Source organism: Marmota marmota, unplaced genomic scaffold, assembly GCF_001458135.2.
Source record: "Marmota marmota marmota unplaced genomic scaffold, marMar, whole genome shotgun sequence".
Taxonomy (NCBI): Eukaryota; Metazoa; Chordata; class Mammalia; order Rodentia; family Sciuridae; genus Marmota; species Marmota marmota.
In genome coordinates, this window is record NW_026000119.1 from 1,415,080 (window position 1) to 1,437,805 (window position 22,726).

The 22,726-nt window shown below is 34.6% G+C and overlaps 1 protein-coding gene across 8 annotated transcripts in view; it reads left to right on the forward strand.

Annotated features, from left to right (window-relative positions):
• Wdfy3 (WD repeat and FYVE domain containing 3) overlaps positions 1–22,726 on the forward strand; it is a 221,872-nt gene that overhangs the window by 157,028 nt on the left and 42,118 nt on the right. For 5 of the 8 annotated variants that reach the window (XM_048784720.1, XM_048784721.1, XM_048784723.1 and 2 more), the window contains 11 exons: positions 1,209–1,308; positions 2,775–2,935; positions 3,904–4,133; positions 5,344–5,453; positions 7,140–7,322; positions 8,465–8,622; positions 9,657–9,734; positions 11,236–11,463; positions 14,509–14,562; positions 16,754–16,922; positions 19,513–19,676. In XM_048784720.1, the coding sequence (XP_048640677.1) occupies positions 1,209–1,308; positions 2,775–2,935; positions 3,904–4,133; positions 5,344–5,453; positions 7,140–7,322; positions 8,465–8,622; positions 9,657–9,734; positions 11,236–11,463; positions 14,509–14,562; positions 16,754–16,922; positions 19,513–19,676 (1,635 nt within the window). The remainder of the gene's footprint in view (positions 1–1,208; positions 1,309–2,774; positions 2,936–3,903; positions 4,134–5,343; positions 5,454–7,139; positions 7,323–8,464; positions 8,623–9,656; positions 9,735–11,235; positions 11,464–14,508; positions 14,563–16,753; positions 16,923–19,512; positions 19,677–22,726) is intronic. The other 3 variants (XM_048784722.1, XM_015499207.2, XM_048784724.1) reach the window with 2 other exon arrangements.

Genomic DNA, 22,726 nt, shown 5'->3' on the forward strand with positions numbered 1-22,726 from the left:
CCCACACCCCCCCCTCCCTGGCAAAAAAAAAGTCATGCAAATGGAAGAGAGAGAAAGGACAACTTTGGTTTAGCTATTAGTTTTTTAAATCCTTAGGTTAATAACTTTAATCTCAATTTAGAACTCAGATTTTAACTGTTCTTTTAAAACCTTTGAAAGGACTACCTTGAAATCAGATTAGAAAGAAAAACATAACAGTGTTCTAAAGCTTATTTAGAAGACATGGTCGTAAAGATAGTCCTGAAGTTTTCTGTGCAAGAAGTAGTTTCTTTCATTGCACTTACTAAACATAGCATTATTTGTGAATCTAATCACACAGATCTCCAAGAAAGGGACAGATGACAGGTTGTTGAATGGTTTGATATCTAACTTCTGTCAAAAGCGTTGCTAGGACTGTGGGGACTTGAGGGATGAGGGAAGGATCTTTTTACCTTTATTTCTTGTCCTTACCAGGTTAGATGCTTGAAAGTTAGGCAACCAGATTATTGTTCTTTATAAGCAGTGGGAAGGCTGCCCAAGAACATGGTTTAACTTTGTGCTTTTACTCAAGATAATTTAAACCATTATCTTGTGCTTGGTAAAACTGTTATTAAATATGCCACCTATAGAGTTGTTCACTATCTTCAGAAAACCCACAGAGAACAATCTTCTCAGACAGTTGTAGGAAAACATATATCCTTGCTGTCAATCTACTGTGCTTTTCCTTTAGAAATAATAAAAAGCTTTGTAAGCCATATTTTTTCTCCTTCTTGACACTTAGGAAGCTCAGAGCTAAATTATTGACTTAGTTTTTTTGTTAGAAATATTTCCCCATTGATGTTTCCTCTTGATAACTAGATTCTTGGGCTTTTTTATTTGTTTTAATGGCTTTATGATGTATCTCAATTTATTATAAACTGCCAAATCTTTTTGGAAGTGAGGTATAATAGATTATAAAATATTTATTAAATTCTTATAGTAATTTAGAATAATGTTTTTCAAACAGTGGATTTCAAGATGACATTTCACATTTTCTTTAATTTTTTTTAATTCTATGGCAAGAAAAATAAGAAAATAATTATCAGTATATGTATTCATATCATATTTTTTAAATTACCAGTAGTTTTTTTTTCATCTTTTTATTACATTTTATAACATACATAAACAATTGAACCCTATCTTTGTGTAGTTAGTTCTGTTTCTAACTGTAATAATTTTTATTGATTTAGGCTTCACCTGAAAGATCTACAAGAACTCAGCAAAAAGAATTTCAGACTTACATTTTGGATAGTGTAATGGACCATTTGCTTGCAGCTGATGTGTTATTGGGTAATTTTGTATTTTATTTTTATTTTATAAAAGTGTCTGTAGTCTTTCTCCTTCCTTTCTCTATATAAGTCCTCAGTCTCTCTTTTTAAAATTTGTCTCTTTTCTCCTTCCTTTTTAGTCTAGCTTTCTTATGCTCAGTATTATATTTGTGAGTTATCCATGTTGCTGCATGTAGCAAGAGTCTATTTTCATTACTATTATAATATTCTATCATATGAACATATAAATTTATTTATATCTCTGTTGATAGACATGTAAAAGTTTCCTGGTAGACACAGTTCTAAATAAAGTTCTATAAATATGCTTGTTATATAGACCACATATATGTACTTAATGAGTGAGTTGTTGGTACATGTATTCTTCAGGATGTGTTCTAGGACATAAAGTACAAAACATATTGGAGTATGTTTTTTCAATATGTCTATATCTATTTACAATAAAAATAGATAATTATAAAACAGTATTTTACAATGGAGTCACCATTTATAAATAAAAAAAAATTCATAGGAATACAAAAGGTAATGATTTAGTTTACATGCTCCTTTGAGTTGCTGGTGATAATATATCTTAGAATCTCTGTGCTATTAAATTAACATTTTTTCCAGAGCCATTTACAATGAAGTCTTTGGTATTATCTTGACATGTAGCCGTGCATTTAAAGCTAAGTGTCAAGCTTTACTTTTGTACCTGTTAGTATCAGTTGAGATCAGTCATACCAATGAAGGCATAAAATGAAGAGTTCTGCTTAGGGGGGCAATTTAGAGTGAGGTGGGAATAATAATCACATTCAGTTAGAACCTCCAGAGTTTCTACAGAGGGGCTTGGAGGGAGTGTTCTGCTTAGGAAGGACTAGGAGGATTATCTCAAAGCAGTACATATATAGCAACACACTGAGGACCTTGGAATAACCTTAAAAAGAGGCAGAGCTAATTGCAATCATGGAGGGAGCTACCAGTCCCCCTTTGCCCCACCACCACTGGAGATACTTGATTTTCACAATCTTTCTGAAGCTCTCTTTTGCCTATATTAGTTAATTGCTATTAAAGTTATACCCCCCAAAATGGAAAGTTTTGTTTGATAATGGGGTTTTTTTAACCCTTTATTACTTAACACAAAATCCATTTGTAACTAATAAACTGACTTAATTTTTCTCTTAAATTAAGACGCTCTGTCACTGACAACCTCAGTTGAAGAACTATTTGCTTATCAAACACTGTCTTTAGGTGTAAGGGACTTCACAGGGAGTCTCAATTTATAGCACTTTTATCCTGATGAAACTGTTTCTTCCAGTATTTACTCAGATTTGTAACTATGAACATCATTTTCTTCAAATAGTATCTAAGAGCTTGCTGTGGTCATGTTTCTTAAGTCTTGTAGATATACTCATTTTCCTTAGCATGATTTCTTTGAAGATTTGATCTTGTGTATCAATTTTCTTAAGACATTTTTTTTCTACTGGAATTTAGGGGAAGATGCATCTCTGCCTATTACCAGTGGAGGAAGTTACCAGGTATTGGTGAACAATGTGTTTTATTTCACACAACGTGTGGTGGACAAGCTTTGGCAAGGCATGTTCAACAAAGAATCTAAACTTCTTATAGATTTTATAATTCAACTAATTGCACAGGTAATCAATTGTCACTATTAGTTGTAGAGTACGTTTTCCTTTTGGAAAAACTTTGCCTATGGTGTAAAAATTGTTGTAAATAAGTATAACTAATAAGGTAATGAATGTTAACATTCAATATAAAGCTAAGCTTATTAAAAGTGAATATAAAATATACTTTTAACTGCCCCCTCCACCAACAGCCTAGTGCCACTGTGTCCCTTGTAAAGTTGCCTGGCTCTCTCAAGGTGGGTCAGTCTCTTGCTGACCTCCCCACTGGTATCTGTCTTTGCTACCCAGATGCATTTAAATACCTTACATTAATATAGTCTAATAGTTTTTTACAGTAAAAAAAATCAGTGTGCAAAGGCCTACACAGCATGTAAAGCTGATATTAAAGAAACATTCTCTTATTAATCTAATCTTTACAAATTCCTTTGTAATCCATATTCCTTTGAAGACATCACTTTTTCTTCCTTGTGCATGCTGACTAAGGAATATTGGTCTGGTTTGGTACAAGTAATTAATCTTATTCACAATATAACATAGAATCACACTAGAATTATACTCCTATTGCCATGTTTTATTAATATGTACAGATGTATAGGAGCTCACCTGTCACTTAAGAATCTTCTAAGAGATACATTTGCAATTAAGCCAAAAAGTGAGTCTCACGCTCAACTAAGGGATGAAACCAAGATAAAAATTTAGGTGCTTTTTCAAGTGATTTTGACTAGAGATCATTCTTTCTAACAAAATTTGTTTGTGGCTCTCCTTACTGGAAGCTCTCTTTTTATGTAGCTGTTATTAAATTCATTAAATTGTGCTGTATGGGTTCTGAACTCCATAGTAGCAAGAGGTTTTAACTTGGCGCTCCTCGTACTTAGCATGCATCTGTTACATGATAGATAACCGAACTTTATGTCAGAATGATAAGCAGCTTTTTCATTTTTGTTCTTTTTACTAAAAAGTATCTTTTGTGTCTTTAGTCAAAGAGAAGATCACAGGGCTTGTCTCTGGATGCAGTTTATCACTGCCTCAATAGAACCATCTTGTACCAGTTCTCGCGGGCACACAAAACTGTCCCTCAGCAAGTTGCTCTCCTTGATTCGCTCAGGGTCCTTACTTTGAACAGGAATTTGATCCTGGGGCCTGGGAACCATGACCAGGAATTCATTAGCTGTCTGGCTCATTGCTTGATTAATCTACATGCTGGGAGGTAAATCTTTTAGGTTTAATTTGTCATCTTGAATTTGTCTTCAATATTATTCTACTAGAATTCTTTGTTTTACTTTTTTGATAATAGCATTTCTTTTTCCCCTTAATCTGGTTTAATACTTTATGCAAAAGATAATAAATGATAAGTGTTTTTTGTAATGAAATAATGACTATTTTTCTTCTTTTTAAAAAAAAAATATTTAATTTAGTTGAAGGTGAACACACAGTGTTTATTTTTTTATGTGGTGCTGAGGATCAAACCCAGTGATTCACACATGTGAGGCAAGCACTTGACCACTGAGCTACAGCCCCAGCCTCCTATTTTTTCTTCTAATATACTTTTCTGCATCTTTAAATTTTTCCATAATTACCATATGTCACATAATTTTTAAAAGAAAGTATGTTTTTAAAACAAATAAAATAGACACTTTTGGAAACTAAGAAAAGTTTGAGGCAATGTTACATGTTAAATGGGTAAAATTGGTATTTTTCTATTGTTTGCGCTGACAGATATTTCTGTGATGTCTCCTAGAGGCCAATCATTGAATTAAGGACTGGGATAAAGTGTAAGACAGACTCTGTGGCAGCCATTTTAAAGGGAAAACATAACTAAGCAAAACCCAGTCATCTGCACTGAGTGCTCTGGTAGCAATAGCACACTGCCTTAGGAGCATATAATAGGAATCCCTAAACTGGAAGAAATACCTGCTGATTTGCAATTTGGAGAGAACAAGAGAACAGGGATAAGTGCCGCAGGAAAAAAGTAGCTGTCTTTGTGATTGCCCAGAGGAAAGAAAGAGTGTGGCACATTTGGGAAACTGCTAATATTGCACTACTAGTGGAGCAAAGAAGGGTGATGTGAGACCAGTGACAACATAGGCATATTTGGAGATTAGTCTTAGCTAATTGATCTTTTGGTAATTTTGAGATAAAGATGTTACACTAACCAAAAGCATCTCAAATATTGAGATGGTGTGATGCTATAGATTAATTACATTTTGTCAAGTGGATTTGTGAGATCATTCCTTAGAAAATGGTATCTTCATGACAAGCTAGAAGTTCTGTTTTATACATCTGCTGAATGTCTGTCAACAACAGAACTTTGTGAGGGAGCTAGCATTTACATATGTCTACAGAATAACTCTTAGTCATTATAATTTGTAAACTATAATCACTGTCATCAAATGTTTAAATTGACTTGAATTTTTCAGCAACGTGGATGGATTTGGACTGGAAGCAGAAGCCCGCATGACTACATGGCACATTATGATCCCCTCTGACATTGAACCAGATGGTGGATACAGCCAAGATATTAGTGAAGGTAAAATAACCTCATTCTTTTTGGATGAGTTGTCATTGTTTCATTTCCAGTTTTTAAGATAAAATTTAAAAATTGACTTTAGAAAATGCTAACATGAACAATTACGCTTCCACTAGTACAACCTGTATGTAAACCACCATGCCTATAAAGGATCTACTTACACCATGATTAGTACAACACTAACCCCTAACACTTATAACCCTCAACATTTCCCAGGAACACTAGTGAGACTTGATGGTACTACACTTGCACAAGTAAAAATGCAAACACAAACTTGGTGTTTATTATAAAAAGAATGACCAGTTGGTAAGTTTAATACCTACCCACACTAGAGGAGAGCATAGCTTGAGACAGGTTGTCTACAGTGTGTCTGGTAGGGGGTACTCAGGATTGAACTCAGGGGCACTCGATCACTGAGCCACATCCCCAGCCCTATTTTGTATTTTAGTTAAAGACAGGGTCTCACTGAGTTGCTTAGTACCTCATTTTTCCCGAGGCTGGCTTTGAAATCGTGATCTTCCTGCCTCAGCCTCCCAAGCTGCTGGGATTACAGCATGCACCACCACGCCCTGCTATAGTACCACTTAAATTTTCTTTTTAAAATTGAGTTTCCCCACTGAACTCGTGAGTAGTGCACATTGAAATATTCATGTGGATTAATGTCTTATTTCCACGCACTTGGTGCTGAAGGTGAGATCATTATGCTTATGTTTGTCTCCCAGCAATACTGTGTAATAGTTTTGCATATGGTTTTATCTCTCCCAGATTCAGCACTCATTCTTTTTTTCATTCATTCTTTTAATTATTAATTTATTATCTGTTTTTTTTAACCCAAATTTCTTGAACCCCAGGATGAGATTTGCCTGAGGACCGAGCTTTCATCCCGGCAAGAAACAGGCAGTCTAGAACACTAGTTTCCAAAGTGATGTTCTCAGACAAGCACTATCAGGATTATTCAGGAACTTGGTAGAAACACAGATTCTCTGGCCCGGTTCAGATCCACTAAATCAGAAACTGGGGGTGACAGGCAGCAGTGTGTTCTCCCCCACTCCACGCAGTGATTCTGTGCTTGCTGAAGATGTCTGGAGAAGTCAGGCTAATTATCAAGGAATCCAAAGGAAGACTGAATTTAATAGTAAAAATCCTTTTAAAAATATTTATTATTACTTCCCTTTTGAAAGATATTCAACAACTAACTGAGTTTTGCACTCACCTTAAATATTCAGATCTGAAAATTACTCTTAAAGGATCAGGGAATGTAACTGTGTGGTAGAGCACTTGCCTAGTATACGAGAGGCCTTGAATTCAATCTTCAGCACCACCAAAGAAGAACAAAAAGAACGAGATCAAAAGGAAAAGGGGATACATACATATTTAAGAATCTAGAAAATGCTAGATTATTAAATTTGTGATTTCCAATTTTGTAAATAAAAATATAGACTTTTTGCATGAATATAAAGATTGTTTAAAAGTTTTCCAAGAGACCAACCACTTGGAAACTTAATTTTGGTTTTGTGAATAACCCTTTTCACTGTGCTGGATATAATATGAGTATTTTTTTAAAAAACAATTAAGTACTATTGTTGAAATTCCCAGATAGGAAACATGAAGAAATATAAGAACTAATTTTATATAGTGTTTCCATCATTCTCTTTTGATTTATTTATTTATTTTTAAATTTTCTAGGGCGTCAGCTTCTCATAAAAGCCGTCAACAGAGTGTGGACTGAGTTGATACATAGTAAGAAACAAGTCTTGGAGGAGCTTTTCAAAGTAACTCTGCCTGTGAATGAAAGGGGTCATGTGGACATCGCTATAGCAAGGCCACTCATAGAAGAAGCTGGTTTGAAATGCTGGCAGAATCATTTGGGTAAGAAGACCTACTGAGACCGTTAAGCCTATTGTATATGAGTAAACAAATTTGTAATTAAGGATACTGTGATGGCAGTACAAATGAAAATTTATATAACCATTCTAGAATGATATGCTGATAGTTGAATTTCTTTTTTGTCCTTTTTTTGTTCCCCCCTTCATCTAAGGTGTATTATACTTCAGGCATTTATGAGTTAAGGAAAATATACATTGCTCACAGCTTTAATATAGCTACTGTCATAGTCATGGGTCTTTTATCTATAATTCTGAAATTATTAAAGCCCTGAACACCCAGGATTTTCTCATTATTTTGGTGCTAAAACTCACTTGATACCAAAAACTCACTTACATTTCTTTTATAATGCTTGGTACAATGTTCATATATTTTGCTGCAGTGTGTTAATGTATTAAATTATGCTTTACTACCCTAGACCCTCTGGTGATATTATATGTATACAGTGTATATACTGTATAGACTTTTTAAAATCCAAAACATTCTAAGTTCCAAAATATACCCAAAAGTTTTAGGTAAGGATTATGAATTGTTAAACTAAATTTGCATATTATTATAGATCTGTGAAATGTCAACTAAATATAAGTTCAGCTAGTACAATAATCCTCAAGCAGCCATCATTCAACAAGATAACCAGGAAATAATTTTTGTGATACCAAAAAAAAAAAATGCCTGTATGTGTAATACATGCTGCTTTTGACACCTATAGCAGTGTCCCTTATCTACTGGGTTATGTTTCAAGACCCCCCAGTGGATGCTTGAAACCACAGATAATCCCAGACCTTATGTATGATATGCTTTTTCCTGTATGCACATACCTGTGATAAAGTTTAATTTATGTATTAGGCAAAGTAAGATATTAGCAATAATAGCTAATAAGAAAATATCATAATTACAACAATATACTGGAATAAAAGTTACGTGATCTCCCAAAATAACTTGATTTCTCATTGCATTACAAATAGTATTTTCAAACTGCAGTTGCCTGCAGGTAACTCAAACTACAGAAAGCAAAACCAAGGATAATGAAGGGGCTACTGTACAGGGTTGTGGTTCATAACCATCATAAAAATAAGACTGATTATTACATGGAAAAATTGTAAAATAATCTAATTTTAATTTCATAGCCCATGAGAAGAAATGCATAAGTCGAGGAGAAGCGTTAGTACCCACCACACAATCCAAATTGTCCCGTGTCAGCAGTGGCTTTGGTCTTTCCAAGTTAACAGGATCAAGAAGGAATCGAAAGGAAAGTGGTCTTAATAAACACAGTCTTTCTACCCAGGTACTTTGTTTAGTTTTATTGATGCTATCATAATATCTTAGTACCATATACTGTTAACATACATGAGCAGATAATTTGAAATGGAATGTTTCTGTTTTGCTCTAGAAGAGATGTAGAAGTAAGCTAGGTTACAGGAACTTCTCCCATTTTATTATGATAAAGTTATATTATGAGCACTGTATATTTATATTTATTTCATAACTGAACCTAATATGAGATTCTGATGCTATAAAAAGACTATACGTATTTTCCCAAATTTTCCAACATTTAATAATATTATTACTGGTGATTATATAAATATAAGGAATAGTAGACATAAGACCTTTTACTTTTTATAATCTTATTATAAATACTTGCAACTGATTAAAAACAAACAAATTTATCTACCTCCACCATTAACTTCTTCTTTACTGTACTTCCTCACCATACCAGAATTTCAGTGGCATCTGTGGAAAGGGTCTGGGAGAAATGGTGTATCAGCCATCTCCTGTGACTGGTTGGGTTTTATAAGAAGCAAACTGCAGTGGCACTCACTGTGCAGGTTGTTCACTTTCGGATGCCCTTGGGCATGATGCCTGTGGAAGGGAGGGGAAGGGAGCAGAATTGGACAGAGGAAAATGCCAGGCTGCAGTGCAGAATTAGTGACAGCCTCTGCTGACTAAGTGAAGTTTCAGGGCTAAAATGGCCTGTCAGAGTTGACCTGCATTGAGCTGGAATGGCAGTCTTCTCACACCCAGCTTAGCCAGCCTTTGACTGTGGGGTGCTCTCTACATCTGAGGCCATCCCTGAAGGTGCTGACAGTGCTCCAGAGCTGGGCAGCAAGCCCAGGGTGGAGGACAGCAGATCTGTGTCTACCACATAAGCCTCTATTAGATTGGTCATAATTCATCTTTCAGTATTTTCTTTTGTCTTCTGTAGTAGGCACTTTTGACAGCATTTTAACTGATTGTTCAGCATTGTTTTCAATGCTAGTTAAATTGTTTTTTCCAAGGAATTCTGTGAAATATTCAGACTCTTTTTCCATTCATTGTTAGGAGATTTCTCAGTGGATGTTTACTCATATCGCTGTTGTTCGTGACTTAGTAGATACACAGTATAAGGAATATCAAGAGGTAAGAATTCATAATCAAAGCAGTAGTGTGTTTTGCAATTCTTGGGTGTGCAAGGACTCTATTTCTCCTGATATTTTCCTACCTGTTTTATGATTATGTTGGTGATGATGAAATTAATTATTCTGACCATCAGCTGTTTGGGCCCTTGATTATAATATAGAAAAATTTGAATTTCCTATAAGTAAACTGCATTGAACAAAGCAACAAACAACTAAATTTTGATAAAATTCACTGCTGACATAATACACACCTTTGTTCCTAATAAAATTATAAAAATCATCCTTCTCTTTCTGACTTTTAACAAAGAGATTGTGAAAATAGGCATAAAACTCTCTGAAATGTTTCTTAAAATTGTAAAAAATTATGAGCAAAATGAAGTTCTTTTTTTACTACAAGTAAAAACTAAATTCAGCAAACTCATCTTATTGTATTCATAATTACTCAACAGCTTATTCTAAATATTCTGTTTACAAAGCATCTGTTCTAAATCAATCAAAAATTTATAAATGATTGGGGCTAAGGTTGTGGCTCAGTGGTAGAGCACTTGCCAACATGTGTGAAGCAATGGGTTCGATCCTCAGCACCACATAAAAAATAAATAGATAAAATAAAGGTATTGTGTCCATCTACAACTAAAAAAAAAATTAAAAAAAAATTATAAATTATTAACTGATAATGTTTTATGGACATAATACTGGGTCCCTAGTATTATGATCCCCACAAGGAACATACAAGTACTGTTATGTAATTTCATGATTGTTCACTCAGTAAATTTTTACTAGTTTTATATAAAAAGATCTTCAAGTTTAAATTGTATACTTCTATTCTGTGAATCATTAAGTAAATTAATTATAATCACCTAATGTTAAAACATTTTGTTTGGCAGATAGCAAGAATTTAGACCAAGTCATTAAAAATGGTGTGTCTAGGTCATTGACTAATAGAAAATGAATTTCCTTTTATTTTTATATGAAAATCAAGCTTCCTTTCGTGCTTTCATATTTATATTCTTTATCTAAAATTTTTGAAGTGTTTACCAAGTTTCTGTTGGCTCTGTTTCTTGATCTGGTTTTCCTAGATTTCTCCCATATATGTCAGAGGAGTTATTTTATATTTTTGGAGTACAGGATTTATCCTTATCATACCATATATGTACTTGGTACAATTTTTACTATTTCAGTGTATTTTCATAAGTAATATTACCATCTTTCCTGTGCCAGAGAAATAAGTTCCTTCCACTTTCTATTCTAGTAATATTGCATATATTAACCTGTACCTGTCTGCAATTTACTTTATGCTAAAATAATCACCTTGGATCACCACAACCCCACATTCTCAGAGAATCATTAGTTTTTTACCTATAAATAAATGTACTTTTATGATACTGATTGAAATGTCATGGACTGCATTTGGTCCCAAATAATTAATTTTGTTGTCTGTAGGCTTTCCATTGTTAGTTATGCTTTTGCTTGAAAACCAACCTGAATTCTTTCCCCCATAGCGTCAGCAGAATGCTCTGAAGTATGTGACAGAGGAGTGGTGCCAGATTGAGTGTGAGCTGTTGCGGGAGCGAGGGTTATGGGGTCCCCCCATTGGTTCCCATCTAGACAAATGGATGTTGGAGATGACAGAAGGACCCTGCAGAATGAGGAAAAAAATGGTGCGAAATGATATGTTTTATAACCATTACCCCTATGTGCCAGATACAGAACAAGAGACAAATGTGGCGGTAAGTATACAGAATTAAAATTCACAATACCTTTTTTGAGTCTTTCTCTTTATTTGTAAGCATTTTCCCGTATTAGGTCCATTACCTGCAATTGCTAATTTAGAAAATCCAATAGGTTATATTAAATTGATTGGGGTGGGGGTTGGGAGATACAGCAGTGTAACAAACAGGGAAATATAGTAAACATTGTAATACAGTAGATCACCAACTCCAGAGCCAGACTGCCTGGATATAAACCCTGGTACTACCAACTTACCATCTGGGGATGGGGCATGGAATCTCTAGATTTCTGTTTCCTTATTCCTGAAAAGGAAAAATAATATTCACCTCTTAGGACTATTAGAGGATTAAGTTAGTTAAAATTACCAAAGTGTTTAGAATTATATCAGTCACAGAATACATACCCATCACCTCTTGTTCCCCCATGCCAAACCCCTACCTCCATTTATCTCATACTTATTGGTTCAGCCTGTCTAGATGCTATTTAGAATCAATGTATCTATCAGTAACAGATGGATAAAGAAAAGTGATATGTGGTGGAATACTACTCAGCCTTTAAATAGAGGGACATCCTACCATTACCACAAACAGGATGGACCTGGAAGACATACTAAATGAAATATGCCAGACACAGGACAAATTCCATATGATCTCACTTAATGTGGAATCTAAAATAATTAAACTCAAGCCAAGAGTAGAATAGTGGTTACTGGAGGCTGGGGAGGTGGGGGATAAGGAAATGTTGGTCAAATAGGACAGAGTTTCAGTTAGACAAGAGGAATAAGTTTTTTGAACTCTATTTCTGAGCATAGTTACTACAGTTAATAGTTAATTTTCCAGTAACCTTAGTATTTTTGCCTTATCTGTATCTTTTTCTTCTTTGTTTATAAAAGTATAAACTTTCGTATCAGATTAAAACAAAGTAACTTATTCAGGGTTTGGGGTTCACTTATTAACATCAGCATTTTACCTAAGCCAAGGAGTTCCCAGCCTTGTAAAATCAGAACAAGTATGCATACACCATGTGGAACTTGTTTTTTGACAGATGGGTTACATATTGGACATGTAGAAGCAGTTGAGAAATGTTGGAGATACATTTAATTACACTAGGAGTGTGGAGGGAAAGGGGACACAGTTCTAAGAATGTAGAATTCATGCAACATACATAGTTCACATATAAGGCAAGTTAATCTGTGGGAATGAATTTTCTAAATGAATAATTGGGGTTTGGGTTTTGGTAGTTCAACATCTTGCAAATTTGAAAGGCCGTTAAATACCACATTTATCTTATGGAATATGCAATCCAGCAATGTTGAAAACAGAAAATATCAAAAAGTGGAAGCGTCTGTTAACCCACTAACTTAAGGCATAGAATTAAATAAATAGAACTAATGTGGTCTTGTGCCACATAACAATGTTTCAGTCAAAAATGGACCAAATATACAATAGTGGTCTCCTAGAGTATATTGCCTACTGTCATTGCAGCCATCTCAGTGTATGATGCTCTCACAAGGATGAAATTGCCTAGTGGCACTTTCCTCAGACATGTTCCTGTCATTAAGTAATACGTGACTGTGTTCACAGAGCACAGTGAGCTGCTTATGCAGTTTCATTTAAATCTCATAGAGGCCCACTGAAATTCACTTCATATTACCCTAACTTAACAGATAAGAAACTGACCTAGAAAAGTTAAGAAACCCCTTTTCTAGATTTCTGTTGGGGCTATACAGTCAAAAATACAGTAAATCCCAAAGTTGGATTTGAGAATAGTAACTATAGTAACTGGTCCATTTTGTTCTATTGGTTTATCTCATTACCTATTCAGCAATTTATCTTATTTTCATGAATTTCAATGTGAGTTGAATGTCAAAAACATTTCTCTGTGCATATTATTAATTAGAGTTCAATATTTTTATAATTCTTTTTTGAGATAATTTTATATGCAATGAAATACACAAATCTTTAATGTACTATTCAGTAATTTTCTTTCTTTGTTTTTTAATGGTATATTTCCTGATGTGTTTTTGCCTTTAAAATACCTTTATTGTATTGTGGTCCTTCAGTAAGTTTTAGTAAATATGTATACTACATTTATGGCACCAAAGCCCTTCCCAAAATAGAGAACACTGACATGTATTTTAAAGATTATCCTTCAATATAGGTATAGTGTTTGCTTTTGAAGAGATTCATTAAAACCATGTGAAGTTTTTAAAAGTATGCCAGTGCTTGTTTTGCCTAAGAAAGCAAGGATCTGTGAAAACATTTGCTTTTCATGTGTACTGTACAGAATGGTAGAGCAGTCATCTGCAGATTTATACCATGAAAGAAAGAACACTTGAAGTCATTCTTGGCTGTGTATTGTCTCTGTAGCTACCTGTGTGTTTATGTGCATAAGCATAAGACAACATCTCTGCAGAAACTGCCTTCCTGATAATCAAGTGACTACCTAGCTCTTGGTTTGGGGACTGATGATTCTGTCTACCTTGTGCTTTCAGCCTTTCCTAGGTGGTATCTATAGAAATAGTCAAGGGAGTATAACTTCTTGGGCTTCAGGGGCAGGTGTATATTTTACTAACAAGCACTTAGTGCTCTTTGTGTGAGAGTGTATAGTAGATGGTAGCTTAAACCACACAGTTGCTCGGTTCCATCACAGACCTGGGGATGTTTGTAAGGAAAGGAAGATTGAAGACCCTCGCTAGCCAGAGGATAAATTAGTCAGATTGTGGGGGTTTTCCCTTTTGAAAACTACAGAGTTGCCTGTAAACCATCCATGACAATAGTATCCTGTGCCATTTAAGAGTTTGTTCCGTTCACTAGTACTCAGACTTTTGAAGTTTTTAAGATTTAGTTAAAACTACTTCTGATCAAAGAGAAAATAACCACAAGATACTGATTAGATTGAGCTGCTGAGATACCATGTTCATTTCCTTTGAGTGAATGAGTACATCTTCCATACTTTGTGCAGTCCTAAAGAAAATTTTATTTTTGTGTTCTTCTTTATGTATTTTTTTTCTGATGTGTCTGTACTTAATACCCTGTTTTCAGTCTGAGATCCCAAGTAAACAACCTGAGACACCTGATGATATCATTCCTCAAAAGGTAAAACACAAATTACCACAAAAGAGTGCAAACTACTCGCAGTTTTTTTGTTTTTCTGTTTTGTTTTGTTTCGTGCATGGTAGACTGGACTAACTTAACAGATTGACTTTCAATTTGTTCTAAGTTCCTAAGAGTTGAAAAGTTGGTGTCATTCCTGCTGATAAACCCTGTTACTCTTTCTAGGCTTTGTTCTAATTAGCTCTTTCTGGGGTTTGCCTGCTGCTCACTAACAGGCTGAATAGTCACTGTTTTCACTGTAAAGTATGTCTGGCTTCACGCATAACTAACATATCACGAGGCATGTTAGTATCGGGCAGCCTGGCATCTTCAGCTTTTTTATTTCAATTATTTAATTCTTCTAGATATTTTGAGAATGTAGGAATATCCCTTTTACAATTATTGTTTCACTGTTTCAAGGAACTAATGGAAACTATGTATGATTGCTGTCTAAATTACGATTTTAATTTATTTTAGTTGGTATATAAAAATTTGTCTTTTTTATTTTCTGGAAAGGTTCAATACATAATTCAGTAAAAAAAAGAAAAGTGTACCTCAAATTATTTTTGAAAAAAATCCTTATAGGTCCAGTTTATATGTGTGTATGAAATCAGTAAAAAAGCAGATGTTGTCCCACGTCTATTAATTCATTGTCTTGCCCATCGCTAACTATGCCATCATCTTGTTAAATATCAACAGTTTTGAGTTGAAGATGATTATCATACCTCATATAAAAGAATTGTTATGGTACAAAGTGTACTGCCATTTTTTTCATTTAAAAAAATATTGCACTGATCTTATTAATTTGCACATCAGTTTGATCCTACCATGGTGTAATATTATTTTACATCATTTTAATACTTTGCTAGGTCATGTAATATGTTTCAGTTTTCATTAGCTGCATATCATCCCTCAGTTTGTTTGCAGCTCTCTTAATTCTGTGAGACTTTACCTGAAGCTAAAAGAAGAGTAATGTGGTTTCAGTTAGGTATATTTTTATCCTAAATTGGTTCAGTATTTCAGTATAAATATATAACCCAACTGGACATCTTTTGCATTATAGTTGGAAATCCTTTTAAAAGGAAGGGAGGCAGTTGCTCAAAATAAATACATATTGACTACTCAAGTTTGAAGAATATGAGATAGTAGAATATTTTTAATTAGATATTCATAGCAAAGGAGAAGAAAAATAATACTTAGAAGAGGAAGGTTGAAAAATATGTTTCAAATTCCATTCATTATTTAAAAATCTGAGTTTAATTCAAGTTTTAAGAATCTACATACATATAATTTTCTTCTCTGTGATTTTAAATGTTGTAGGATATTTTAGACCTTACTCTCTTATTATTCATGATTTAAAGAACCTGGCTTTAGAATAAAGATAAATTATTTTTAAAAAAAAATAATAAAATTCTTATGGCATGCGTATTCCAAAACATGAATGAAATCTTATGTTTCTTAAGTAATTAATATCTTAACCAAAATGCACTTCTGTATGTTCCACTATACTCCTTATCTGTATATTTATAGATCATATTCTTTTACACAACCAACAAGAATGTTTTAGCAAACATTCAGATTTAGTTAGAACTAAATTGGGAAGTAGAAGCTCATAGTAGAGGTTAACTAAAAAACGCCATCTGCAGTGAAACTACTTGCCTCTGTTGAGTCAGACCTCAGAAGGGGGTGTCCATTTCCAGGGTTCCAGAGAAACCTTGCACTATGGGGAATGATAAGCAGTTCTGATTCTCTCCCTTCAAGTATCTGAGGCAAACACTTCCAACTGGAAGGTGGCCCTACCCACCTAATTTCTTACTTTACTTGTGGTGGAAGTAAAGAGCAAAGTTCCAGGCTCCTCACAACCCATATGGCACCCCTGCAGCAGGATGCCCTTCAGTAATGGAGGTTTTCAGATCCATCAGGGCATACTGTACAGATCTGGAAATTCTGTTACTGTTTGTCAAAGAACAAAACTGTTAATATTGTTATTTATGTATATTATTTAAAAAATTAATGAAATTTTAAAACAGAGAAACATAACCCAGAAGTCTTGTGAATTTATTGTGAATCATCAGCTAAAAGCCCCTATGAAAGGGAACACAAAGACATCTTGACAGCATGCCTTTTCTCAAGAAGTTTGTGTTTTAATTCTTGGAGATAATTTTCTGAGTCATATTCTTTTGTTATTTCTTAGAAACCTGCCCGATACAGAAGAGCCATAAGTTATGACAGTAAAGAATACTACATGCGACTGGCCTCTGGCAATCCAGCCATTGTCCAGGATGCCATAGTAGAGAGTACCGAAGGTGAAGCCACTCAGCAAGAGCCAGAGCATGGTGAAGACACGATTGCTAAAGTCAAAGGTCAGCTTTCCTCTTTGATTCTGATTAAAACACATTTGGTGCATTGCTTATATATCTACATGAAAACATGAGCAATTTTAAGGGCCAATGTGAGAAGTATTTGCACATATTTTACCAACCCATCCTTCTTAAAAGCTGACAAACAGAAACAGATAATTTCCAGGTTTGTACAATATGTTCACTGACTTGTGTGGCACCTGATATTTTAAGCAAAAGCCCTGATAACTAAATAAATATATAAAATAATAACCACTAGCCCAGTATGATGGCACATGCCTATAACCCCAGCTACTCAGGAATCTGAGGGAGGAAGATTGCAATTTTGAGACCAGCCTGGGCAACTTAGCGAGACCCTCTCTCAAAATAAAAAATTAAAGGGCTGAGCATATAGCTCAGTGGTCAAGCTCCCCTTGGTGTAATTCACAATACTGAGGAGGAAAAAATGTACTGTTTCACTAGTATACCTTAGCCAACAATATGAAATAATCGTTTTTCTTCCTATGAACTGAGAGAGAGAATCTCAAACATAGACTTCAGGAACTTGGTAGATGATGAATTTGACTAAAATGGCATGGATTTTTTTCATTTTATAACTTTATATATATACCTTTAACCCAAATGCTGTCTTCCTCCTTCCTAAAGTTTTTCCGTGATCTGTACCTGAACAAATCTTATCCAGTCTTGAAGACAGATGAAATATCAAATTGTCCTCAGAAACCTTTTGTAATTTCTCTGTTCACTGACAGCACTTTGCTTATAAATCTCTTAAGCAGGATCAGTGAGTTTTCATTGCTGTACGTGTTCCTGTAATTAGTGACTCTTTCTCAGAGCCAGAGATTCCCTGATAGCTTTTGGCAGACGTCTGACACAAAATGGGGATTTAATCAATATTAAATAAGTAGATCAATCCATTGTTTTAATTTTTTTAGATCACTGATTGACCATAAACTCAAAAGTCTTCTCATTTTCAAAAAATAAAACTCTGGAATATAAATTTAGAAGTTTTAATTGAAAGGTTTTAAATTAAAAGCAGGCAGATTAAAAATAAGTTTTAAAATCGTTAGTAAATTAAAAATGAGTTTCAGGTCCTATTATTTTAAAAAAATTAATCATATACAACTGTTTCCACAAAAACTGCCATCTTAAATGGTGTTTTACTTTCCCCAGTATTATAACTTATCTGTTCTCCTATGATGATTCTGACTTACTGAATATTTCATAACTGATCTAATATCGTCGTAGAATCTGTGAAACTTTTAGTAAGTGAACAGAAGTTAAAGCCTTCTAATTTTGCTGACATGACACCAGCAAAGTTATAGAATTAGGTTCAAAGCGTTAGTTCCTGAATATAAGCCAAATTATAATTCAGTTAGACTCCTGTTTGGGTCATTGGCACTTAACTTCTCTGGCCTGATTTTCCTTCTGTAATTGAACTAACATCACAAATATTGGTGTAATATTACAAGATGTTATACTACACATAGAGTTGAAAGTTTTGACTCATTAACCTAAAAATAATTTCACCTTTGCAGATGTTCTCCAGGATTTTCTCTTTCCTGAATAGTGACTGTACTCTTTTGTATATGAAAATAAGGTTCTTGTCAAGGCAAAGCAAACCTCTGATAACTAATGTTCAAAAGATAAGACTCCTAACAGGCTGATTTATACTTTTCCAAAATGATTAGAGCAATCATTACTGACAGCTGTAATATTATTTTTGATGGTGTAATCGAGGAATATTTTAACTAATGTTAATTAATTACATATTAATTAAATGTGTGATTTAGGGTACATTTGAGACCTTCCCGTACTTTGGAATCTCACTGGTTACCATCATCCTCCTTTTATGATTTTTTAATATAGTTATCAATCTTTGGCATTAAAGTATTTCCTTAATTTGAAAATAAATTATCTGTTCCTGAATTATAAAAAATTCTGTTTCTATTCTCTTTGATTCGTTTTGACTAAATTTATTCATGTATGAAAAAATATACCATTTGTGAAATGAGTCCTGACCAGTGTTCATGAGCCTCCAAATAAGTGGGATCTCTTATAATATGTTTATAAGTTGCTATCTTTATTTTTATGCCAGAAATTGACCATTTATTATTTATTCATGACATCCCCTTAGTGGCACTGGTCTATAAGCAACACAGTTTTATTAATTATGCTAAACTCTGTTTATCTTACTGAGAATTTACTGTGCAATAATCATAATACTAAGCACTTTACATGAATTACCTCATTAGTCCTCCAACAATCCTCTGATGTAGATACTATTCCTATACCACTTTTATAAATAAGAAAACTGAGGTTCAAAAGGGGCAAATAATTTTCCAAAGTCATACCTCCCAAGCCTTTGCTGCTAACCACTGAGCTGGGCTGCCTCTCTGTACCTTCCAAAGTTCTCTCAAATGACCTAACTTCCTTCCACAAGGCCCACCCAAAGGATCTACCATCTCCCAGTAGCACCAAACTGAGAACCAAACCTTGAAGGCCCATAGTCAAACCATAGCAGACTACATGAGACTACTTCTCCCCTACATGGTCCCTACAATATCACATGGTCCTCTTGGTTATTATACTGTAGGTCTGGTCAAGCCTCCTCTAAAACGCTCTCGTTCTGCACCTGATGGAGGAGATGAGGAGAACCAGGAGCAACTACAAGACCAGATTGCTGAGAGCAGCTCTATGGAGGGGGAGGAAAAAACAGACAATGCCACCTTACTGCGCCTATTAGAGGAAGGAGAAAAGGTACTGTGCTTCTAAAAAGTAAGGATTGTATTTAAGTAACATTATAAGACAAGTTGGTAGAGTGGTTGTAGAAAATAAATATTTTAGCCTCTGGAGTGAAATACAGTACAAAGAAAATTTGGGGTTCTGTGTGCCACCTCTTTCATGTTATGAGGGGTTTCCTGACCTGTATATATACACTATTTTAACAATATAAAGTTTCATCAAATATTGTATTAACCCTTGATGCCTAATTCAGTCTCTTCCTCTATAACCTTTATTAGACTACAGCTCTTGCCATAATGGTTTGTTTCTTGTCTAGGTAAATAATCCACTCAGTAATCTGTCTTCATTTTTTTCTTCTGCATTTCTATACATCTAATTACCACCTACAAAAGAGCTTCAGCCAATCCACTATTATCTCCAGTCTTATACTTAAGCCATGTTCTCTTTTACTCACAGAAGACTATGATACATTCTGTTTCTCTCAACCTCCTCCATCCTGTCCACTTTTTGAGGCTAATTTTACTGAGCCCCTAAAGCATTGTATACCTTGTAGTTCATTATTCCCACCATATTTTTATTTTTTTTAAATATTTTTTGAGAGAGAGAGAGTTTTAATATTTATTTTTTAGTTCTTTCTGCGGACACAGCATCTTTGTTTGTATGTGGTGCTGAGGATCGAACCCGGGCCTCACGCATGCCAGGCAAGCGCACTACTGCTTGAGCCACATTCCCAGCCCCCCACCATATTTTTAAACTCTGTACTCGTATTTTTTCCTCCCAAAATGACCCTCTCTCACATGTGTAACCTCTATTCTCCTGACTGTCATCTGTTCATTATTTGAATGTGTGTAAGTCTCATATGCAAGAAGCCTTTCTATCTGCTTTGCCAGCACAAGCTTGTCATTCTGTATTCTCTTTTCATAATTATTTATTCCTGTCTCTCTTTTCTCCGGAATGGTGAGCCCTTATAGGCAAGCATTATTTTTCCTAACCCACCTCCTTATTTAGTTCCAGTCACATGAAAGATACACAATAAACCTTCAAATAAAAGAATAATTTTTTGGATAAACAAAGGGAAAGAAGGGAGGAAGGAACTGACTTTTTAGTGAGTATTACCTTAAAAGAATGTCCTTTTTGCTTATTATGTTAGATCTTGGTGTATAACTATTGAGATCAAACCCACTAAGAAGTAGTAATCAGAAGTTGGAGTATAATTAAAACATTTCTGTTCACAATATGCCCTGATTAATCCTCAGTTAAAATATACAGAGAACCAATCATGTAACTGTAAAAGCATTTTAGGTAGGAATGAAGCACAAGAGAGGCTGCTTGGGGGTCCTGGAAGGGGGAGGGGATTCCTGTGCCTTAATCTGAATGTTACTGGCTCACTACACTGTATTTTTAGCATTTAAAACTTTGTATCAAAGTGTACACTTATGAAATAAACATTTTTTCTGTGTGTGTACATATGTAGATATTATACTGCAAATAGAGTTATTTTAATAGTACATCAGGGGGCTGAGGGTATGGCTCAGTGGTAGAGCACAGATCTAACATGTGTGAGGCCCTGGATTCAGTCCCAGTACCACCACCACCCCCAAAATAAGAGTACATCAAGATTTTCTCTCTTACAGTCTACCCTTTTATGATTAAAATGATTCAAATGTGGCAATGAACACTGACTTCCATTTAGATGTTTTAGAAAATTTATTGCAATGCTTTCCTTTTTAGAACTTTTGTTTACTTTTTTAATTATATTTTAATTGACTAATTTTATACATTTATGGAATACAATATGATATTTAGGAGGGGTCTAAAAATATTATAAAAAGATTCAATCAAGCTAACTAACATATCCATCCCCTCACCAATTTATAATTTTTGTGCATGGTGAAAATGTTAAATCTACTTTAGCAATTTTGGAATATCTAATGCACTGTTATTCACCTTGGCCACTGAGTAGTGCAGTAGCAGATCACTAGAGCTAACCCTCCAGTTTAGATATAATTATTTACCCTCTGATCAGCATCTTTGCTCTTCCATTCTTGTCCCTGCAACCTCTGGCAGTCAACTTTTTATTCTCTGTTCATTAAAAAATTATTTAATCTCATGAATACAACTTTCGCTCTGATTGCTTTAAGTTTGAATAGTATAGCAAGTGTATTCAAACTGACATTTATTTGACATTTGTTTGACTCTGATTTAGTTGCTGATTTTTTTTCCTTTGATTCTTGTTGAACTGAGTTTAAACAAGAAAGAATTTTTACTAAAAATTAGATATTGCCCTTTGAAAAGAAAACAATGCTTACATTGAGAGATTTACTAATTCCTCCTCCTAGGAGGAAAATAGAACTTCTGCCAAGTTTGACTTTTTACAATGGCACAACAGTCTGCCAGGGAGGCAGGATCCAGGTGGGGAGTAAATTAGGACAAATTCCAGTTGCAGTCCCAGGGAGTGTTATGGAAAAAGAGGAAAGTGAACTATGTGGAAGAGAGGACAGCCAGAAATTCCTAACATGGCTATGTACATGATCTCACATAAGTTTCAAAACAAGCCAATGATGTGGATTAGAAATTTATAAATGAAAACACAGATATTCAGAGAAATTAGAGAACTTGACCAAATCTACAAATGTGAAATGAAAAGACTGGGAATTTACCCAGAGTTCCTAGGCCCTGCAGACCATTCATACTCCGTATCATCTTTTCTCACAAAGGGCACATCTTGTCCTGATCTCCTTACCATGAATGCCAAGCTTCTTGTATCTGCTCCAGGATGGCAGAGACCTCACCTAACTTGTTCCTCACTTGTAGAACCTAATACATAATATGCCAGTACACATGTTCATATTCAGTCTCTCACTGAATACTAGAAACAATAGAGGGCACAGGTGGAATACATGCATGGTGGATGATGTGAATGAATGGTTGTTTGCTTTTACTGAAGTCACTTGCAAAAAGACTGTAATCTTAGGTGGATTCTTCTTAATGCTTAAACTGAGATTTACTGTGCTTAACTCACACACTACTATAACAGAATAAGCAAAAAGAAGAAGAAATAAGTT